Source organism: Hipposideros armiger, unplaced genomic scaffold (genome assembly GCF_001890085.2).
Source record: "Hipposideros armiger isolate ML-2016 unplaced genomic scaffold, ASM189008v1 scaffold_284, whole genome shotgun sequence".
NCBI lineage: Eukaryota > Metazoa > Chordata > Mammalia > Chiroptera > Hipposideridae > Hipposideros > Hipposideros armiger.
In genome coordinates, this window is record NW_017731634.1 from 1,691,292 (window position 1) to 1,714,054 (window position 22,763).

Sequence of the window (22,763 nt, forward strand, 5' to 3'; positions counted from 1 at the left end):
CCAGGAGATAGACACTATGAGGTATGGTGTCAGTTTTTATTACATTCTGGACAAAAAGATTCCAACTCCAACTGAGGGAGAGCTGCGATTCCTCTGGGTCACTGCAGTCTCCAGGCACCGGATGACCCTGGCCAGCAGGTCCGGGGTCTCCAGTCTCAGGTGCAGCCCCAGCCAGGTGCCCGAGGGCAGTCACAGATGTGTGCATGGGGCCTCACCCTCCCTAGCACAGTGGTGGGCAGCTCTGACCAGCAGCACCGGGCCTGCTCTGCTCACCCCTCACTGGGTTCTGGTCCCAGGTGGCAATGGGCAGTCACCCCCAACCACGGCTGGTCAGAGCCACAGCAGCCAGCCATCAGGGCTGGTCCAGCTTGGCTGCTGCCCCTGGATGTGGGCGCTGTGCCTTCTCCCCGCTCTGGGCCTGGCTTGGAGACACATCTAGGAGTCCTGGGGGTGGCCCCAACCTGACCCTCCCCAGCCAGAACCACAGCCTGGAGGGGGTGGATTCCCACCACAAAGACGCCACAGGTGCAGCTGGTCCTAAGCAGAGGCCTTTAATGCTGCCCCGGCCCTGGGGAGGGGCAGTAAAAGCTGCAGGGGGCAGGGGGACAGCTGCCCAGCACCCCCCGACCCCTGGGAGACGTGGGCACCTCAGTGTTTCCTCTTGGCAACGCCACCAGGCCAGTGTACCCAGGGTCCCCAGGTATTGAGGCCCAGTTCACTCAGTCCGTGCACTCACAAGTGGGGGCCGGCCACCATGTGACCCAGTCCCCTCAGCCTTCAGCCACTGCATCTTCTGCTGGTGCTGCTGGATGGCGTCCTGGACCCGGGCGTCCATCATGGCCTCGGTGAGGACCCCGTCCTCAGACGCATAGGCCATGGCCTAGCAGGGAAAGAGAACACTGAGGCAGGGCTCCCAGAGGGGCTGCCTGGCAGGGGTCTCCCGATCTCAGGCATTCAGAGCCCACAAGGCACCAGGAACCACACGCCCTGCAGTTCAGGCCCAGGGACTAGACAGCCTGGCTGGCCCACCCTCACAGCTGCTTCCCCCCATCCACAGCCCAGCTCTGGGAGATGCCCTCCAGAATCCAAATGCCTCCTGTGGCGGGGGGGGGGGGGGGGGGGGGAACGACAAAGCCTGGGATGCTGAGTCCAAGGTGGGGGTGGCTGGCCAACACCCTCCCCCTGCGCTCAGCCCCCTCCCCGCAGAACACACGCCTACTAATGACGGCACACGCCTTGCCCCCGTGTACACAGGTGTGCCCACGTATGCATGCTCACAGGCCATCTGCAGCCCAGAGCTGCCAGCAGCCCTGCACTGCCCCCCCACCCCAGCTGGTATATCACCACCTGCCTTCTCGCTCCACTGAGTTTCGCTGACCTTGTAAAATTAGAAAGCCCCAGGCTAACGCGCAGGAAGAAGCCCAGCCCCCCACCGTAGACCCAGAGGGCCAAAACTTCTAGGACAGCAGAGCTGCCCTCAGGGGCAGGGCACAGATGACACAGCCACCTTGGCCATTGGGGGAAGATTCACTGACACAGAGGGGAGCGCAGGGCCTCTAGGCAGAGCCCTGGCCATTCTGATGGGTCAGAGAGTGGCCCCACCAGGCCAAACTGCCCCTGAACATGGAACAGGCATCATCCACCAGGATGTGCCTCTCACAGTATCCCCACTGTCTGCAAACAGTCCTTCCAGGACCGTGGGCTGCTGAGAGCCGGGCCATTGCTAGGCACCTCTGCAGTCCCAGCCCACAGCTTGGCCAGGCACCTAGATGAGGCACCAAAGTTTTGCTAAGCAGGCCCCAGTGTGGCCCACGGCACATCGGCTGTCAGGCAGGACACCTCTGAGTGACCCTCCCCAGATGACCCAGTGTCACTCAGCCCGTTGCTCTGAGGACAGCACGCAGTGCCCACAGAGCAGGGGGCCTGAGCCAGTCCAGCTGAATGTCTCCACTACCTGAGCGGCCACAGCACATGTGGCATCACGAGCAAGTTCCCATCATCTGAGATGACCCATCGTTTCGCTCACACAGGCGGCCCTGTCCTCATTCAGTGCTGGGCCTCCTGCAAGGAGCACATGGGCCCTGAAAAGCAGTGGAGGGGATAGGAGTCCCTGAGGGGGACACTCCAGCCCAGGGGCCCACATGGGTCAGGGTCTGAAAACGGCAGAGGTAAAGTGCAGCTGCTCCTCCCAGAATCCCAGAGCATCTGAGTGGACATGTCCCCCCAGGGGGACTGGACCCCCACTGAGAAAGGGCTGGACTCAGTGATGTGCTTTCAAATAAATTGGGGAAAGGGAAAGCAGTGACTATACCAGAGAAAAAGGTGGCGGGCACCATCTTAGCCAGATGGTCCAGGCCAATTTCCATGATGCCATGTGGACATCAGGTGCCTCTGACATGATGTGACCTGAAGACCTCGCCTCTGGGGTCTCCTCCCCCAAACTCACAATCCTAGTCTAATCATGAGAATATCAGACAAACCCAATGAGGGGCATTCTACGTAACACCTGACTAGCAGTCGTCAAAATTGTCAGGATCATCAAAAACAAGGGACATCTGAGGAGCTGTCACAGCCCAGTGGAGCCTGAGGAGATGTGACGACTAAAAGTAATGTGGTGTCCTGACAAGGCTCCTAGGGAAGAAGATCGAGTCCGAGGAGGACTTGACAGTGATGTGGCACAGGTGCCTCATGACGGCACATTCACAACACGGTACACGGGAACCCTCTGTACTAGCCTTGCGACTTTTCTGTGAACCTGAAATTATTCAAAACTAAAACAGCTCATTAAAGAAAAAGAAGGCATGCTCTGCACCTAATGGCTTCACTGGGAAATTAAGTCTACCAAATGCTTAAGGAAGAATACCAGTCCTTCTCAAAGTCTTCCAAACAACTGAAGAGGAAGGAGACGCTTCCTAACTCATTCTAGGAGGGCAGCATAATGCCGACACCAAAGCCAGACAGACACCGCAAGGAACGTCAACTACAGACCAACACTTCTGAAGAACACAGATGTAAAAATCCTCAACAAAATGCCAGGAAACCAAATGCAGAGCACATTGGAAGGGTTACACTCTGTGACGAGGTAGGATTTATCCCAGGATTCAACATAGGAAAATCATCAGCAAGACACCACACACTGAAGAACGAAGGACAGAAACCACATGATCATCTCAATTGATGTGGAAAAAGCATCTGGTACAATCCAACATCCTTTTTTGATGAAAACGCTTAATAATCTAGGAATAAACGATATTTCCTCAACATGGTGAAGGCCATATATGGAAGACCCACAGCAAACATGTCAACGGTGAACAACTGAACGCTTTTCCTCTAAGATCAGGAGCAAGAAAAGCATGCCCACTCTCACCACTTCCGTTCAGCACAGCACTGGAAACGCAGGGCAGAGCTATGAGGCAAGAAAAAGAAATGAGAAGGATCCAGACTGGAAAGGAAGAATAAAATGATGTGTTTTGTAGGTGATATGATCTTATATGTTGAAAACTCTAAAGATTTCCCCAAAAAACTTAAAAGCAATAAATTCAGCAAAGTTGCAGGATATAAAATTAACACACACACACACACACACACACAATTTGTATTTCTAGACAATACCAATGATCACTCTGGAAAGGAAATTAAGAAAATAATTCCATTTACAGTAACATCAAAAAGAATAAAATACTTAGAAATTAACTAAGGAGGTGAAAGACTTGACACTGAAAACTACAAAATCTTGCTGAAAGAAATGAAGACACCAAAACATAGAAAGATATCTGTTAATGCATTGGAAAACAATATTGTTAAAGTATCAATAGTACACAAAGGAATCTATAGATTCAACGCAATCCCTATCAAAATTCCAATGTTTTTTGCAGAAATAGAAAAACCCACCATAAAATCCAGACGGACTCTCAAGGGACCCCAAATAGCCAAAGCAATCTTGAAAAAGAAGAACAAAGCTGGAGACATCACACTTCCTGATTTAAAAACTTCCTACAAAGCTACAGTGATCAAATTAGTGTGGTCCTGGCACAAAGACAGACATATAGACCAGTGGAACAGAACAGAGCCCAGAACTAAACCCTCACTCACGTCTACGGTCCAATGATCTTGGACATGAATATCAAGACCATTCGATGGGGAAAGCACAGCCTTTTCAACAAATGGTGCTGGACAACTGGACACCCACACGCAGAAGAATGACGGTGGACCCTCACCCAACACCATATACAAAAATCAACTCACATGCAGTAAAGACCTAAATGTATAACCTCAAACTATAAAATCTCAGAAGAAATCATAGGAGAAGAGCTTGCTGACATTGGATTTAACAATGATTTCTTGGCTGTGACACTTCAAGCATAGGTGACAAAATTAAAAAAAATTTTTTTAAATGGATGAATTGGATTTTATCGAAATTAAAAACTTTATGCATCGGGCCAGCCGAGTGGCTCAGCTGGTAAGAGCTCACTTGGGAGCACCAGCTCTGAGCCGCAGGACTGCGGTTTGGATCCCATATTGAGGGCCAGTGACGCTCGCCCTCTACAGCTAAGATGATGAACAGCTCGACCTGGAGCTGGGCTGCCGTGAGTCTCTGGCGACGGCGTAGGCTGCAGCAGGGCTGCAGTGGGCTGCCATGAGCTACGTGAGTGGCTGGCAGCCAGCGTGAGCAGCTGGTAGCTGGTGTGAGCTACCGGGAGCCACTGTGAGCGGCCAACCAACGACCGGCAATCGACTACCTCACCCGGGAAGAGCACAATGATCATACCAACATGGGCCAGTGAAGTGACGTCCTCCACAACTAGACTGAAGAACAAAACAGCAATTTGTCTACCTGTCTGTTCCCCTTCCCCGATTCCCCAACACTGTTACCCACCCCCCAATTCCCCAATAAAATCTTTAAAAAAAAACAAACAAAAAAACTATGCATCAAAGAATACTATCAACAGAGTAAAAAAGGTAACTCACAGAATGGAAGAAAATGTTCGCAAATCACATATCTGAGAAAGGGTTAATATCCAGAATATATAAAGAATGCCTACAATCCAACAACAACAAAAAAACCCAATTCAAAAATGGGTAAAGGACTTGAATCGACAATTCAAGGAAAAATGTTTAAGGGCCGGCTGAGTGGCGCATTGGTTAAGAGCTGGCTTGGGACGATGCCAGAGGGCCCCGGTTCGGATCCTACATATGAGGGCCAGTGACACTGCCCTCTACAGCTAAGATGCAGAACAACAGCTCAACCTGGAGCTGGGCTGCCGAGAGTTGCTGGCGACAGCATAGGCTACAGCCCCTGCTGCAGTGGGTTGCCATGGGCTACCGTGTGTAGCCAGCAGCTGTAGGGCGACTGATGTGCCTCGCCCGGGAAGAGCGCAATGATGGTGCCAACTTGGGCCAGTGAAGCAATGTCCTCCACAACTAGACAGCAACTTGTCTGTTCCCCTTTCCCCAATAAAAACTCCTTAAAAAAAAAAAAAAAAGAAAAAATGTTTAAGAAGACAGATGACAGACAAGCACACATAAAGTTGCTCAGCATCACTAATCACAGAAATGAATTCAGATCACGAGGTGTCACTTCACACCCATCACCCACATAGAAAGGAACGTGTTGGTGAGGACGAGGGAAGTTAGGACCCGTGTGCTGCTGGGGGCAGGGAAAATGTGCCACCACTGGGGAAAGTGATGTGGCGACTCCCCAAAAAGTTACACAGAATGGCCATGGGACCCAGCAACCCCACTCCAGTGTGTCCCTAAAGGAGCCGACAGCAGGGCCTGGAACAGGCCCGTGCACACCATGCCCTCAGCAGCGTCACTCACAGGCGTCCATGGGTGGATGGACGGACGGACAGACAAGAAAACTGTGCTTCATCCACATGGGGGGAGAGTGTTCGGCGGTAAGAAGGAAGATTCTGACACAGGCCACACGTGGATGGACCCTGAGGACACTGCTGACATAAGCCAGTCCCAGAAGGACAAGTACCGCCCGACTCCGTTTACTGAGGCCCCTGGGGGGTCAAACCCCCAGAGACAGGAGTGGGATGGGGGTGCCGGGGCTGGGGAGTGAGTGTCTTATGGGGACAGCGGTTCAGATTGTGAAGATGGAAAGTTCTGGAGATGGTGGTGGTGACGGCTGCACAGGGTGAGTGTGCTGAATGTCTCTGAGCTGTGCACTTGGAAATGGTTACAACAGTGAGCAATAAATCGCCGGGATGGTGACTCAGGGTGGTAAGAGGCGTGAACTTTGTTGACAAAACCACTGTGCCGGGGGCAAGGCTACAGTGGGGTCCGTGCCACACCACCAAGGTGGGCTTCAGACAAGTGCACAAGTGCCCATGGGCAACCTCAGCAACCCAGCGCCACACCCCTGTGGCCAGGCACAGGGAGGATGGCCGTGCTCCCTTGGAGATGCTGGACCTCACACGGCACTTAGTTCCTCCTCCCTGCCTCTCACTGCCCTCTCTTATGCACGGTTGGACTAACGGCCTCGGGCTCAGCTGACCTCACAGTGACCGGGTACACCCTGGTGTGAGGACCAGACCCCTAGGGAGAACACCCCTCGGGCTCTGCACATCTGTGGGGTCTGATAATCCCCTCTCTCCACCCGCCAGGTACACACGGCCTGTCACCTGGCTTGGCCACGAGATGGGAAGAGAAGGGAGGTGTGTGGGTCTTGGTGCAAACACTGAGAGCCAGGGCAGGCTGAGTATGTGTGCCCCCAAATCCATGTCAAAGCCCTGACCCCCGGTGTGGCAGTGTTGGAGTAATTAGAGTGAAATGAGGTCATGACGGTGGGCCCTGATCCTACAGGACAGGAAGAGAAACCAGACAGCTGTCTCTGCCGTGGGGATGCCGAGAAGGTGGCCGCCCAAAAGCAGGCAGGGGGCCCTCAGAGAACCCCACTGCGCTGGCACTTGGAGCCTCCAGACCCGCACGAAGTCCATGACTGTTTAAGCCCATTTGGTGGCCCTGTCCGCCACTTTGTTGGCTGTGTGAGCAGAGCCACCCTGAGGCCTGGTCCTGAGGGAGGACAGCCTGGAGCAGAGCCCCTAGCTGACCCACGTGGCGGTGAGCTTGCGATCAGGGCTGTTTGTTCCAGCAGCAGGGCCCAGGTCGCTCTGACTAACACAGCCCCAGGCATCTGGGCGATGACACCACGTAGATGTGTACTTGGTTAATAAAACACAGTCATTTCAAAGCATTTCTAAACTCACAGTGGCTGGGCTGTCACACAGCCTGAGAAGACACGAGTGCAGGCGCTGTGGGGACAGCGATGCCAGCGGGAAGCAGAGATCTGGCTGCAGACACAAGCCACTCAGCACCCTCCACCAGCAGCAACCAAGGAGCAAACGCCTCCTGGATGGGTCAGTGGGTTCCCATGCCCTGGGCACCCATGAAGCTGCTGCTGCGAGGGGAACCTGGGTGTCGGGGAATGAAAGCCCCTGTCCTGTGCGCCCTGAGTCACTACATGGGGATAAAGTCAGCTCGCATGGCTAGGCCTGCCCTTGAGACTGGTGAACCCACCCTGAAGGCCAGAACACGGCAGCACTCCCTCGGCACACGCTCGGTGCCAACAGCCTGCACCTGGAGAGGGGACGCCTGACCCTACCAGGTCAGAGTCACTTCCTGGTTCCTCATTTCATCTGCCCTCTGATGAGCCCAGAGCCAGCTCATGGGACACGTCCGACCCAGGCTGTGTCCCCCTGGTACCCCCAGCGCCAACTGCCCTGGGCCCCAGCTGGGAGAAAGTCACGGAGCAGAAGCCCACATCACACAAGGCTCATTTCCAGAGAACCCTGTCTGACTTGGACAATAGGGAGGTGGGCCCCTGACAGCCATGGGGGCGGAGGCAGGTGGTGCAGCAGGGAAGTCCCACAGCACATCTCTCATCTGGGTGCAGAAACTCCTTCAACAGAAGCGCCCTGGGGAAAGCGGAGGCAGCATGGCCGCCTTCAAACGGCTGAGGGTCTCGCATTGGTGCAGCTCACACCCGCAGGGCACATGTCTCCAACTCACCTGCCACGCCACGGCAAGCTGGGAGATCTCCCGGCCTGACATGCCCCCTGTCAGCTGTGCGATCTCCGAACACTTCTTCCCATAGTCAAACTGGGCCAGCTTCAAGCGCCTAGCAAGGAGGAGTTCCCAAGTTATTTCCAGGGCACCCACAAGACCTAGGGTGAGAACAGAGGCCTATGAGGGCCCCAGTTCCAACACGAAGGGAGGGCTGGGGTGTTGGCCAGGGGCAGGCGCCTGTGCTGGAAACCCCAGGCAATGCCCGTGCCACCCCCAGAGCGAACACATCTGCCCATGCCGCCCTTTTCTTCCTCCTGGCGCCCAAGGTGGGGTCCAGGTGGGGGCTGTGCAGAAAGATGGCAGTGTGTAATGTGTTGTGGAGGCAGCTGTGGTGCCGGCCAGGACATAGGAGAACAGAGGGGCCCCAATGCCCACCCCGGGGGCAGGGACCAGGCCCTTCTCATTCCCAAACAGCATGACAGCTAAAAGCCATCAGAAGTGAGCTGCTAAATCAGCAAGTGGAAAATCAGGGAGGAAAGCCAACGCTTTGACTTGGAGACAGACACGTGGGTGCTGGTCCCTTCCCGGGCAGGTTGGGCTGCAGCCTGGCCAGGGTGGGGCCTTGGGGGTTGGGGGAGCTGGGGCCAGCTGGGGCCAGAGGGCAAAGAGGCCCAGATAATGGAGCTCGAGGAGCAGGCAGCACAGGACAGGCAAAGCACGACTGGAACAGAAGAGGCTCTCACTGCCACCGGCAGGATTCAGGTCAGTCCTGCTGAGACTCAGCCCCCAGAGATGGTTAAAATAGCCCACACTTCGCTTATCTGGAGCACTTGAGACAGAGCGTGGCGGGCACCACCCCGCCTGGCGGGCTTTGCAGAAGGGGGCCTTGCTGTGTGCTGGCACAGGCCGCAGGTTCCTAGGACCAGGGCACAGCAGTGGACAGTGGTCTCAGGACTCAGCAGGGTCCCAACTGGCCATCATGCCCCCTGCTAGCCAGGCCTGACTGTGACCTGGGGTCTGTTTCCTTAGGGGCCCCAAGTGATTAAGGCACTTTTTGTAACAGAAAAGAGACGCTCGTAGTGCATGACAATGGGCTGTCAACTCAAAATCTGGCAGAGCAGGATGGGACACGGGGGCCAAGCACGTGGACGGGGGTAGCAGGACGGGCAGCAGGTGGACAGGGGGCGGCAGGACGGGCGGCAGGTGGACAGGGGGCGGCAGGTGGACAGGGGACGGCAGGATGGGTGGCAGGGCCTCCAGAGATGAAGCCACATATGACCCTGCCCTGAGCCCACATGAAACCACAGGTTAGGACTAGGGAACAGCGCCCGGAGCAGGAGCCGGGGGTGCTGAGACACCGGGGAGGTGGTGCTGGGAGGACCCCAGCATGAGAGGGCGGGAGCGACGACGGGCTGCCCAGGACACTTACTGCTTTCCTTCTGTGGCTGGTTTAAGAACATACTTGTCAAAATACATCCTCACCAGGCGCTCGCGTTCCTCCCGCCGCGGCAGCTCAAAGCTGACCATCTCGTCTATGCGGTCGTTGATAGCCCAGTCAAACTGCTCGGGCTGGTTGCTGGCCAGGACCAGCATGAACCTGCAGCAACAGAGCCCATGGGGGCTGAGGGGCTGCAGAGCCAGGCGCCCGCTCCCCGCTGCCCAGGCCACAGCCTCTTCAACCCACACGGGGAAGCTTTCTAGCAGATACCACATGGCAGCTTTTTAACTCAGAAAACCCCAGGTAGACCCAGCTTCGCCCTCTGCCACCCGCCCTCTGTCCAGCAATTATGTCCTTGCCCGACTTCATGCTCCTCTGACTGCAGGCCCAGCCAGATGCGGTAGCTAGATATGCCTCAGTGTGTGCAGCGGGGACAGGGACCCCAGGGTCTGAGACAGATCTCTGTCCCTCCTGGACCAGGAGCCGGGGTTGCAGGGCCTGGGGTTCAGCTGAGCAGAGATGCCAACTCAGCAAGAACACAGACACACCTCCCCAGAGGTCTGTGGTGGCAGCAGCCACAATAGGTGAGGGTGACATGTCTGACATGGCAGCCACACAGCTGACCAGCAGGGCAGGGTGCCCCCTCGGAGACCAGTGGGCAGGGGACTAGAGGGGCCTGGCCAATGCAGAAGAGCAGGACTGGGGGCTAGGAAAGGGCCAGTCCACGCCCAGGGCTGCCTGCTGGGGCGGGGGAGGCGGGGGAAGATGGGGGGGCAGCCACAGATGCCAGGGACAATGACCTGTGGACAAGGACTGCCGCCCAGCTCTGCCTGAGAGACCCTGCTGTCTTCTCAGTGGCTCCCACAAGCACCCTGTTGAGCTGGACTGGCAGGTCCCATCACACGGGTAGAGGTCATGGGCACGTCCCAGAGTGGGGACACTGCCTAGCCACCACAGGCACATGGGTCAGGCATGCAAGCTCAGGCAGTGGCTCAGTTTCCCTCTGTGCGAGGCTGTGAGAACCTGACGGGCGGGTGAAGGAAAGCGCTTGGCGCCGGCGGGCAGCCCTCACTTGCTGCTGTGCTGGCCTGTCCGGTGCAGGAACGCGTTCAGGGTGGCCCTAAGGTCCTCGCTTATCTTCTCCTGCACAGAGAAAGTTCTGGCGTCAGGCCGAGGTGCCAGCCCGAGCAGCAGGGTTCTGAGCAGCCCAGTGAAGGCCAGGAGCTCCAGCGTCTTTAGGGATCTAAACTTGATGGCCAGAACTTAACTTCAAGAACATTCTAAAAATGTTTTCCAGCCACAGAAGGAAAGCCACAGGTGTAACCTGTGCTGTTCAAACAGAGTGGAGAAAAGCCACACAGTGAGGAGCAGGATTGGGTAGTCCTCAGTCACTGCCCTCCCAGAAAGCAGACGTCTCCTGGACACTCCCATTGGCCCAAGTACCAGACACACCGCCCAGGCCCACCCGCCAGATAGAGGCTTCTGGAATACTCACGGTCGCTCGCTTCCTGAGGAAGGCGTCTGCTTCATCCACGAAGAGGAGGAGGCTGTGAAGGGGAGGGGCTGCCTGGTTGGGATGCACTTACGGTTTCAGGAACCCCAACCACATGCTGCCCTCCACAGTCTTTGGGACCCCAGACCTCAAGCTCAGTGGGCGTGCCAAGTGCCAACATCAGGCGGGAGAAAGGATGAAAGCACGCAGAACACCCCAACGTGGCATTAAGTTAAACATCCATCTACTGCAGCCCTGTGGCTCCTGTGACCAGCGCAGGCGCAGGCAGCCAGGAACTGCACTGGGTGAATTTCTCCCCCAGACCCCACCCCGCCCCGGTGCTGCCAGAGGGCAGAGGTGGCCTCACGCACGAACACTAGGACAGTCCGCGGGGAAGTCACGGACCCCTTTCCCCCTTCCCAGCAGGAGCCAGGTGGCCGCCAGGAACCAGGCCTTGGGAGTGCACACGGGGGGGGGCCCGTCCAGGGAGGTACCCATGAGGCTCACCCGCGCCGGCTGGTGTTGGCCCAGTCGAAGACCTTGTGCACAGCGGTCACACCGTCCCGCCCCATGGGGGCCACGTCCCCACCCGTCATGATGGCGTAATCCATGCCCGAGTGCAGCGCGAGTTTCTGGAGAGGAGGCGGGGGCGTGGGCAGTGGGCGGGGCGAAGTGCGGAGCGCAGTCTCCTCCCTTTGAAGCCTGCAAGGGGCAGCCTCGTCCCCCACCTGCCCTAGCCGCTGGGAAGAGCTGGGCAGTGGCATCCCCACCCGCCTCTCACCTTGGCAAACAGGGTCTTGCCGGTCCCGGGGGGCCCATACATCAGGATGTTCCTGTACAGGCTGTGGTTCTTCCTGGTGTTCCTCGTCGCTATGGCGATGTCCCGCACACGTGCTTCCAGGCTGGGCTGCGGAGGGATGACAAGGTAGGTGGCTCCGTGTGGGTGCTGCTCTGCTGCCGAGCCTGTCCCTCCTGAATGGCACAGCCAGCCCAAGAGGCAGCTTATCCCAGGCTGGGCTCAGAAGGGGTCGTCTGCCCACTCCCACGCCCCAGCCGAGGCAGCACCACTTACACTGAGGACCACGCCCTCCAGGGCATCCTGAGGCTTACTGAGGAGCCGCCTGCTGACCTGTGGAGGAACGGATGTCGGGGTCATCGCGGCCCACGGTGCGGCCACCCCGCAATGGGCCCACTCCCCAGGACACGCATGACCAGCCGCGCTTTAGAAGGCTGGCAGGGGCCGGCCGAGTCGCTCAGTTGGTTAAGAGCTCAGTTGGTTGAGCTCTGGGCAACAGGGTCCCCGGTTTGATTCCCGGCCCAAGCTGAGCTGCTGCTGAGCTGCCAACAGGTGGCAGGATGGCTCAGCTAAAAAAAAAAAAAAAAAAGAAGGCTGGCAGACGAGCCCATCTGTGCTGCTGGGCTGGGTGATGTCCAGGTTCTTTTTGACCTGTCTTTTTTCAATCACCCACAATGCACAGCGACCAATAAGAGCGCCAGCTGCAGCCCGTGGGAGCTCACGATGTGGGGTAAATGCTGAGTGGGAAGCCTGGCTCCCTGGGCAGCAGCTCACACCATTACTTCCAGCAACTTCTCTTACAGGACAACGGCACAAGGAGCCAGCCCCAGTAGTTTGTAAACACCCCAACATTAACCCAGGAGGATGGTCAGATCAACACACCCAGAGGTGACTGGGTGGACCGGGGGATGAGGCCCCCACAGTGCCAATGTGAACAGAGCCCCAGGGGCAGCATTAAGGAAGAAAAAGTCAAAAGCAAATCTAAGATACAGGAGGGAGTGGACAGTGTTTAGGTAAAAAAGGCGGGAAGGACGACACATGTTCACAGTCCGGCTGAAACGCCAGAAAGGACTAGCGGGGCAGCTCCAGTGAGGCCCACGGTTACCTGTAGGGGACGCCGCAGGGCCTCCAGCACGGTGACTCGAGAGGTCTCCCTCACCAGGGATGGCTTCCCCAGCCTGGCCTCAATGTACCGCCCCGCGACAGACGTGGCGTTCTTGGCAGAATAGACCCCTACAGCCAGCAGTGTCAGCCCGGCCACCTGGAGCAGGGAGGGCAGAAAGACAGCAAGTGATGCCCACTCCTGCCATGCAATTCAGCCGCCAACACCGGGCCCGCACCGCCTCATCCAGCAGGGGTCACACAGGAGTCTCCAACCCCAAATCCCACACCCACATGACTGCAAAAGACAAGACACCAAAAAGCTGACCCCAAATGCCCTTTCTCAGAAAGCTACCAGAAGCTGTGCGCTTGCAGGACCAGGGAGGTTCCAGGTGACCCCCAGGCTGATGGGGGGCAAACCCAACTCCAAGGTGGGAGCTCGGTCGCTGGGCACCTGACCAGGAGCTGCATGCAGTGCAAGGCTCCCGGAACCTACACCAGCACCGGAAAATGGAACTGAAAACTGTCCCCTACAGAATAAACCGCTCAGCTCCCACAGGGGAGTGCTGACTCCTAGGCCACATGAACCAGGTTTAGATGGCACAGCGAGATGAGTGGCTCCAAGTCCAGCGACCTTCACAACCACCCCTCCATGAGTCTATCCAGCTTAGACGGTAAACACTCAGGTCACAGACAGCTTATCACCAGGAAGGACAGCCAAGGGCACTTGTTCCACCAGAGCACCTTGTGTCACCCAGCCGAGATCTGTCAGCAGGCAGGCTAGGACCGACCACCAGCCCACGCCGCCAAAGATGAATGTAAGAGACTCAACCACCTGACAAGGTGCCAGCTCAGAGTCACCTGGAGCAGGGAGGGTGGTGACTCCAGCAGCCGTTTAAAGAACCACCCGTCTGACCAGCTGCAAGCTCCCCTGACTGGAGCCCTGCTTTCCTTAAGGCCTGGCCTGGCCTAACCCCCACCCCTCACCATCCCTGGAGCAAGGCTGGCTGGGACTATGTCCAGAGCTGGACACTTGCGGAAGGGGCTCCAGGAAGGCAGAGGTGCTGGGATGCCCAGCCCTTCTCAGTACGGCCGCTGTGGGAGTCTGTTAGGGCACTGTCCCCTCAGCCTGGCAGCGCCTGGCAGAGCCCATGTGCAGGCAGCAGCTGGCGGGCTTTTCAGAGGCTCCTTCAGCACGGGGCTCGGAGCCCTATGGCCTCGGTAGGCTGACCTCCGCCCCGCACTGGATGGTGGGAACCCCCACAGAAGCTCGGTGTGAGGGGCCCCGGCACATCCCAACGCCCTGGTCTCAGCCAGGTTCCACTGCCGAAGCTGCGGGGAAGGTTCCCAGTTGCACTTTCCAAAGGGTGACGGGGAACAAAGCTCTAGCCACTCCCACATGTCCAAGGCCCTTCACCAGGCGCTGCCGTCCACGCTGAGTTGTTCTGAGCGCCCAGACCTAGGGGCTCTGTCACATCCAGTGTGCACAGGCAAGGGGCCTGAGCAGAAGCAGCTGCCCCCTCGCCTGCAAATGTACTCTGCCCGGGGCAGACTGCTCGGGAAGAAGTGGCAGTGGTGCTTACCGTGGCTGTCACTTTGTCCCAGTCTGTCACAAAGGCACGGAATCCTTCACCAAACAGGGTGCCAGCCGTCCTGCAGGGGAAGCAGGGACGTGACCAGGAGGGAACCAGGCCTATGCACGTGGCAGGAGAGAGGACAAGGGCTCCAACAGGCCAACCCTGAAGGTCAGCACCTAAAGGACCTGCCAGGAGGCGGCCTCCCCACAGCACAGAGGGGCCGGTGGACAGCACGCCACCAAGGGCTCCTCTGGGGGTGCGGCCTCACCGGATGGACTCCAGGATGGTCTGGCGGTGCTCGGCAGCCTTCAGGCGGATCTGCTCGCGGATGATGTCCGCGTTCTCTCGCTCGGCCTTGGCCCGCGCCCGGGCCTCGGCCTCCACCCGCATCATCTCATTCTTGTGCCGCAGCTCCATCTCCCGCTCCACCGTGGCTGCCCCGGCAAGGCAGAGAGCGCGGCTCAGCCAGGGATCGCAGCGCCCACAGCGGGTCGCCCCCCTCGCCCCGCCAGCCTCTCTGGGCCGGCTGTGAGGACACGGCCCCAACACCCCTACCTCGCCTCATGGCCTCCTGCTTCTGCACAGACTCTTCTTGCTTCCGTAAGTTCTCCTCATTGAGAAGTTGCTGAGATGAAGCCCCGAGAGAAAGGGAGAGCTCTCAGAATTAGGAGGCAGTCAACACTGACCAGAGAGGTCAGCTGCTCTGGCCACGGGATGTGTGCACCACCCAGGGGCCCAACCTTCTCAGGGAAAGGCGACCTGGGGCCTGCACACTGCGCACAGCTGAGGACATGCACACACCAAGGGGCTGGGGTCAGGAGCCCCGCCCCAGCACAGCTCGGCCATGCTCACGGCGGTATGTAAAACGCTCTGGTCTTTGTCTGTCTGTTAAATGTAAAAGCTCTGAGCCCACGGCAGGTGAAACATTTAAACCCCTGCATGAACCTGTCACAGCCAGGTCCCACGCAGGTCCCACCTGGGAGAACCCTAAGCTCAGTCGCAGCCTGCCTTGCCTGAGGCCACACAGCCAGACAGGGCAGAGCCTGCAGGTGTGTGTGCCCCTGGGCACGTGCAGGCAGCCGAGGAAGGCTCCCCGGGCCCCACACTTCCCGTTGGCAGATAGCCCATGGGCCCATACCCCTGGACTCTGACCCACCACCTGCCCCAGAGGCCCCGCACTCTTGGGGAGGACGAGGTAGTGCTCCCCGTGTGCAGGCGTGCAGGCTCACCTGCTGCTTCAGCTGGTCCTCGTAACGCTGCCGGGCCAGCCTGTCCTGGTACTGGGCCCTCTGGGGTAGAGCAGAGCAGTGGGACATAGCTCAGCGAAAGCTGCCGGCCGGGCCCGAAACCAGCTGAACCCAGACTCCACGGGGCACCGGGGCCTTGGACAAGCTGCCCACCCCACCTGCTGGGTCAGCCAGCACACATGCGGACACAAGGGCTCCCGTCACATGCAGCACGGAGGGATCCATGGCCTTCCACGTGTGCGGAAGGCCACCACAGCCACGACGGGTCAGGATCAGACCCAGCCTGCATGTGGGATCACGGTGCACCCCAGGACCCCCGCCTGGTCAGCCGGGCCCTGTGCCTACACTGCCGCATCACTTACGGCCTGATGCTGCCGCGTCTCCTCGTTCAGAGTCTTCCTCCGCTCCTCAGCCTGCACGCGGATCTGCTCGCTCTTCAGCTGCTCCACGGCGGCCTCGTATTCCTAGGAGACACCGCTGCTGAAGCCCAGGCCCCTGAGGCCGCCCACTTGGGACTCCAGCTTGGGCTCACGCTGCCCCAACAGCTTCTGCCACGTCCCACATGCACTCTGGGGGTGGAGGACAAGCATGTGCGGCACCTGGGCCCGGCACCTGCCTCTGACCACCCTGTTCCCCTCCTCACCACCAGCCAGAGGCAAATCCGGAAGGAGGCCCAGCACACACGGGCACCTCCCACCCGCATCCCCGGCCCCACACTCACCTTGAGCTTGGACTGCTGTTCCAACTGCAGCGTCTGCTCCTGCATTTGTGCCAGGCTGAGGGCCTCCTTGGCGTGTCCTGCGGGAAGTGCGGGCGTTAGGACCCAGGTGCCCAGTGAGCGTGCACACAAACCAAGGTGTTACCAGCCAAGGGAGTAACCCCCACGCCCCCACCCCCAAGAAACTTTTAAATATTCTTTCCTATAGAAATGGTAAGTATAGAAACGTTAAGTCTCCTCCCTAGTTCCTTAGTTCCTTAGCTCCTGGCTTTGATTACTCTTCTCATCAGTCTGTGAATCCTAGGCTAAAGACTGCTCCTAGCCTGAATCCTAGAATTCTCCTATGCCCCTGCTTCTTGTTTTGTAAATCAGTTTTTTAGACCTCAACAGTAGATTGTTCAGATAACTACTTAAAAGCCTGTGACTAGGGCTGGCCGAGTGGCGCGATGGTTAAGAACTGGCTTGGGATGCCAGAGGGCCCTGGTTCAGATCCCACATATGAGGGCCAGTGACACTGCCCTCCACAGCTAAGATGCTGAACAACAGCTCAACCTGGAGCTGGGCTGCTGTGAGTCGCCAGCGACAGCCTAGGCTGCAGCCCCTGTGGCGGTGGGTTGCCATGGGCTACTGTGTGTGGCCAGCAGCAGCCGCAGTGAGCGGCTGTCCAGAAGCCGGCGACTGATCTGCCTCGCCCGGGAAGAGCGCAATGATGGTGCCAACTTGGGCCAGTGAAGCAACGTCCTCCACAACTAGACTGAAGAACAAAACGACAGCAACTTGTCTGTTCCCCTTCCCCAATTCCCCAGCGTTCCCATCCCCCGAATTCCCCAATAAAAATCTTAAAAAAAAAAAAAAAGCCTGTGACTTCCAACACCCCTCAAGACCTAAATAGGTTTTAACATTTCCCCAAGCCAGTAAGCCTAATTTTTCTTTCCAAACCCATTCTGGGCCCAGACAATTGACGCCACCTGAGTGACTGGCTGAATGGCCACAGGTTTCATAAGAGCTAACAGATTAATTAAAATCTTGGGGATACAGATGATACCCCAGCAAGATTGCCAGTCACAACCAAAGAAGCCAACACGGTCTTCCAGGTGGAGCTCGAGACCCCTTCCTCTCATCTGAGATCAGGTAGGGTGAGAGTTCCGTGAATTCCCCAATAGGCAGGGACAGCTCTACGCCCCTGCCCAGCAGGAAGCAGATACAGAAGAGGAGGCCTCCTGTCCCTCAAATTCCCATAGAGATTTTATGGGGATCACGTCTCTCAAGGGGAAAACAAGGTAAGCAGTTAGAGGCAGGCCATTGGGCCTCTGCATTCCTACATGTCCCACAGAGTGTGACCGCCAAGGGGACATCCCCTCTACACCCAAAACTTCTTTTCATTGTAATTATCTACCAGAGGGGAAACAAATGGGTACAAACTATCTGACTGGATGAGACCCACACCTGCACAATAAAGGCCATAATGACCATTTCACCTGGGCCTCATTACACCATCATTATAATATCATACATATGCCCAGAAGTTCAGTAATATTATAACAGACTGAATTCTGGGAAGGAACACGCGAAGTCTAAAAAGATGAGATAATAGCTTATTGTCAACCACAGTTGTCAATCAAGTGGTCCCACACCCAGGCCTCTCTAGAGCCCATTCTAGAGAAAAAAGGATAAAAACTCCCAAGTCCTGGCCAGTCAGTGCCTTTTGAGCTTCCTTTGCTCGGCTCTCTCCAAACTCTTTGGAGTGTCCTTTTTCTCCTAATAATGCCTTGAGCTGTTTTTCTTTGTGCTTGGCTCACTCCTAATTCTCTGGAGTGTACTATCTCTTCTAATAAACTTTTTCCACTACTTTGCCTTGGTATCTTGTTCAATTCTTTACTCCAGATGCCAAGAACCTGGTCATGGCGCCGAGAATGGCCCAATCTCCGACAACAGAGGGGCTGCCAGGGAGCACACGTGCCCACCCTCGTTCCTGCTCAGACTCCTCCCTCCAAAGGTCACTGTTCTCTGCTCATCACCAATGTCTGCCCTGAAAGGTCCCCAAGCAGAGGCTCATCATCCGCCAGGGGACCATCACATCCCGGAGGGCTCCATCGGAAAAGCTGTCCCTTGCTCATTGAGGTCAACATGGCAGTCCTTTCCCAATTAAACATAAGGCAAGCCCGTGGCTACAGTGTCCTGTTTCTCACGGTGTGTACATTTCTCTCAAACCTCCGACACGTTATTGGCTGGTATCAAGCAAGTGCAGGCAAAAAGAGGAGTGAGAAGTAAATGAAGATTAAACCTCAAATGAGCCCAAGTGCGCAGGGCGACAGCTCTTCAGAGACTGTGTGTTATAAACGCTTTCCACAGATTTCATCATAAGGTGGGATTCCTATCTGTCCATATGTGGGTGCTCTGGGAAAACCACTGACTTCTGGCAGCCTCCGAGCTCAGAAAGCCTAAGCATCAGGTATCTCAAACAGATCTGTGATGACTGTCATTCTGTGAACAATACAGTCGACCCTTGAACACCATGGGTCTGAGCTATGCGGGTCCACTAGTACGCGGATTTTTTCCAATAAATATACAGTTGGCACTCGGTATCCTTGCGTTTCGCATCCAGTGACTCCACCAGCCGTGGTCTGGAAACTGTTTTCCATCCGCGCATGGGGAGAGCAGACTTCAGTCACACCAGATTTGCGACTGCATGGGGTGGGCACCCTAAAGTCCTGAGGTGTTCAAAGGTCAGCTGTACCTCAATGTCAGTCTCCTGACTTGCAGGAGGGAGATGGGGGCCCCATGAACCCAGCTCCCTGACGCTGTCCTTCCTAGTTCGCTCCCCCAGCACGTCCCTCCATCTACCCCCACAATCTCTTACTTTCTGAAGCCTTCAAAGGAAGCTGCAGACCCTAGTGCCCAGCACCCCGGTGGCACACACATAACTAGAGCATAACATGTTCACAGCTCTAGTTTTTTCTCTTCGGAGTTTAACTGCCACTGCACCCACACCCCACACATTAGACAGACATGGGGAGCCCTGGTTGGATGGTCCGCTGGGGCGTGCGGTGGGCATGAACAAAGCTGGGCCAGGTCCTCCCGGAACCCCACTGCCAGGCCAGAGACTTAGATTATGTCGGGACTCTAGGGGCAAAGGCAGCACGAGGGCACCAGCGTCCCAGCCCACTGCACTGGTGAGCGTGGGAACCCATGAAGCCAAGCCCCTGTAACAACTGACCCTGACTGGAGGGAGCAGAGAGCGCAACAGAGAGAACATGGGGGTCACAGGCCAACCACACTGGGACTGAACCCAACCGCCTTGTTTCCTCACCATGTTACCTGCGGCAAACCAGGTTAGCCTCATCTGACAACAGAACGATTCAAGTCTCCTGCCCCACTGACTCTCAGAGCAGAGGAAGCAGGTGAGTTGCCCAGCACAGGGCCTGGCCCACTGACCACAGGCTATGATGGCAACACTGACAATAACAGCTCATCACCCTGCAGTTGCTCTGTACCAGGAGACGTGTGGGTTTTATCACTGAGCAACAGCCACTCCGGCAAGGTGCCGTTAGGTGCCCGCTCTCGTGGAGTGTGCAGGCAGGCGGGCTGGAGCACCCAGGCAGCTCAAGGCCACACGTGCTGCTCTGGGCTCCCCGGGCTGGAGACCTGGGGAACAAAGAGACAGCAGGCGGCCCAAGGGACAGATCAGGTGGTCCCACTGGGAGGAGCAACTGAGGTGGCTCCGGCTGGAAAGCAGTGAGAACCAGCAAGAACCGCGAGGCCGAGCACAGTGGACGCTGAGAACTGGCGCATCTGCAAGGGACGGGGGGGAGGGCGGCTTTCGGCAGAGGTGCATGAAGCACCCTGGGAAGGGCAGTTTGGGACAGGAAGGGGCAGTTGACCAGGGCAAAACCCCTCTCACCGGCCAGCAGGGAGGCCAGGAAGGATGGCAGGTACAGAAATGGAGTCCGTGTCTGGGGTAGTCACCAGATGTGGAGACTGACGGACAACCTTAACTGCAGGTGGTGGCACCTGAACTCTGTAGGAGGCTCCTTGGTGGGGAAGTGAGGGCTTGGCTGTGGGAGAGCAGAGGCCCCAGGCTCTGGGGACCCAGGTAGGGACGGGAGCAATTCTGAGGCACGGGCAGGCAAAAGGACAGGAGGCCCCACAGCTGCCCGCCTCAGACGTGCCCAAGGCTATTCACACAGGCCAGGTTAACTGCACAGGGTTGGGGCAGCCAATAATCGGGATTCAGCTTCTAAAAGCGAGGCAACTTGGAAATTCTGGGCATGGTAGGTGAAACCCCACAGGAGCTGGGGCAGAAAGGTGTCCCGCAATTAAGCCTTTAACAAGAAATCAGGTCACATGTCAAAAGTCTGTTGCCATCTGAGGTGCTCTGAAGCCCAGCCAGTTTCTCAACCCAATCTGATGATTACAATTCCCTAGAAAACTTAATACACTCACTCTGGGGTGAGGGGGGTTCCAGCTAGGCCTCAGAGGCTTTCCTGGGCCCAGTCCCAAATATCCAGATGTGCTGAATGTCCCTCTGGGCATCTGAGAGGCAGGCAGGCCCAGAGACCTTTGCTCAGGAGGCTCATGTGGCCCCTGGGGAAGGGAAGACTTCTCTACAGGGTCTCCTTTGAAAAAAGGGCACCTCTGCTTAAACAAGACTTTGAGAGCCACTGTGTTCTTTCAGTCAATGTTTATTCAGCATCTTCTCCATTCCAGGCTCTTAAACGCTTAGATTACACCTTGAGACAAACTGTTAAAGCCACAGGAGACGGGGAAGTTGCGGGGAAAGATGTGGGCTTAGTGAAGATCCAGTTGCTGCTGGCGCCTTGAGGGCCCTGGGTCAGGCAAGTCATCAGGATGGGCCAGGGTTGTCTGACCTGCCGCTTTACAGACCTCGCCTACCTAAAAGCTAATACTTCCCAACCATAAATGCCAGCCTGCTACATTCTCCTTAAATCCATAACTCTCAAGCATGCTTCCTTTCTTAAGTGGGAAACTGCTAGCAACCGCCACAAAGGGACCCCTGATCTGGCCACGCCTTGGCCGGTCCACGTGGAGGGAGCAAGAGAGGGGAGAAGCTCCCGCACTGAGCAGTAACTGAAGACCAGGGTCCAGTCCCGGAACCTGCTACCTGTAACCTCCGAAAGTCCCCTCTGCACGGTGTCCTCACCAGAAGGACGCACGGCGTCTGGGAAGGTACCAAGAGTGATAGGATCCCGAACCTGCCCTCACGATAGGTGGTTTGGGCAGATTCAGTCCTGGAGACCAGTTTCGTCATGCCACGCGATTGCTCAGACGGCTAAGGGGCTGCATGCCCCCAAGTGCCGGCTTGCCCAGGCGCTCGGTGGACTAGCTCTCGGTGAAGGAGCCCCCGCCCGGGCCCTTCCCGCCCTCGCCCACGCCGCCGCACTCACGCGAGTGCTCCAGCTCGCGCGCCGCCTTGGCCGCGCGCTCCAGGCCAGTCGGATCGAAGTTGCTCCATTTGTCCTTGGGCGCCGGCCGGTCTCCCGCGCCGCGGTCCCCACCGCCCTCGGCCCCGGGCTGCACAGGCGGCAGGGACAGCGGCGGCTCCGCGCCATCGCCCTTGGAGCCTCTGATGCCGAAGAGCCACGACATGGCCCCTGAGCGCCGCCGGAGCCACCTGGACCCGAAGCCGAGCTGACCCGCGCGGTTCAGAGAAGCCTCCACGCGCTGCTAGCCGGGCATCAGAGCCACCGCGCAGGCGCGACACACGCCCCTTCCTCCCGGGCGACGGAAGCGCGTAAGTGCCCTGGTAAGCGCGCGGCCCTTGGATTGGCAGTGAGGACCAGACGTCACAGGCTTCGGGGCCACGATTGCCCGAGCTGGTTCTGGGGGCGGGCCGCCGGAGGGCGGGGCGAAGCGCCTGGTTACGGGGGCGGGTGAGGGACAAAAATTGATGGAGCACGTGCGCCCTGGGACAGATCTGCTCGGTGTAGCAACAGCACGTCCCGTTGCTATGGGCGCCTGCGGATTCCCTGACTTGGCGTCGGCGGAGAGGCAGGTGCCCGGGGAGCCGAGCGGGCTGTTGATGCGCGGTCCGGACAGAGGGAGAGACAGCGAGAGGATGAGCCCTCGGGAGGCGGCCGACCCGCGGGGCGGAGGGGGGAACCCCTACCCGAGGCGCGCGGCAGGGCCTCGACACCCAGGGCCCCTCCGACTTCCGCCCGCGCGGATGTGCGCCGGGTGCCACGTGGCCCTGACGCAGGGCCGGCCGGAGCCGCCAGGATGGAGCTTGAGCGGGACCGGTCACCCGCGGGCTGGCGCTGGACGAGCTGGGCCCTGGAGCGTGAGGCTGCACTCGGTGGGGCTCAGTGCTGGCGTACAGAGTCGTCGCTCAATAAGATAATAGGTAGAAGCGCGGTCCCAGGC

At 57.7% G+C, this 22,763-nt stretch overlaps 1 protein-coding gene across 3 annotated transcripts; it reads right to left on the reverse strand.

The window, feature by feature from the left end:
• Positions 1–22: 22 nt before the first annotated feature.
• Positions 23–22,119, reverse strand: ATAD3A (ATPase family AAA domain containing 3A). Of its 3 annotated transcripts, XM_019658530.1 has the most exons (16): positions 21,788–22,117; positions 16,386–16,462; positions 16,027–16,128; positions 15,647–15,706; positions 14,973–15,042; positions 14,686–14,851; positions 14,424–14,493; positions 12,845–13,000; positions 12,016–12,072; positions 11,725–11,850; positions 11,451–11,575; positions 10,947–10,998; positions 10,524–10,594; positions 9,443–9,610; positions 8,017–8,125; positions 23–880 (listed from the first exon to the last, which is right to left on the reverse strand). In XM_019658530.1, exons 1-16 carry the CDS (start codon positions 21,987–21,989, stop codon positions 716–718), a joined length of 1,776 nt encoding a protein of 591 aa, XP_019514075.1. In that variant the 5' UTR covers positions 21,990–22,117; the 3' UTR covers positions 23–715. The 3 variants fall into 3 exon arrangements, with proteins under 3 accessions (XP_019514075.1, XP_019514076.1, XP_019514077.1); XM_019658531.1 differs by lacking the exon at positions 23–880 and having other exon boundaries at positions 8,021–8,125; positions 9,496–9,610; positions 21,788–22,119; XM_019658532.1 differs by lacking the exons at positions 23–880; positions 8,017–8,125 and adding an exon at positions 8,133–8,171 and having other exon boundaries at positions 9,496–9,610; positions 21,788–22,119.
• Positions 22,120–22,763: the final 644 nt, after the last annotated feature.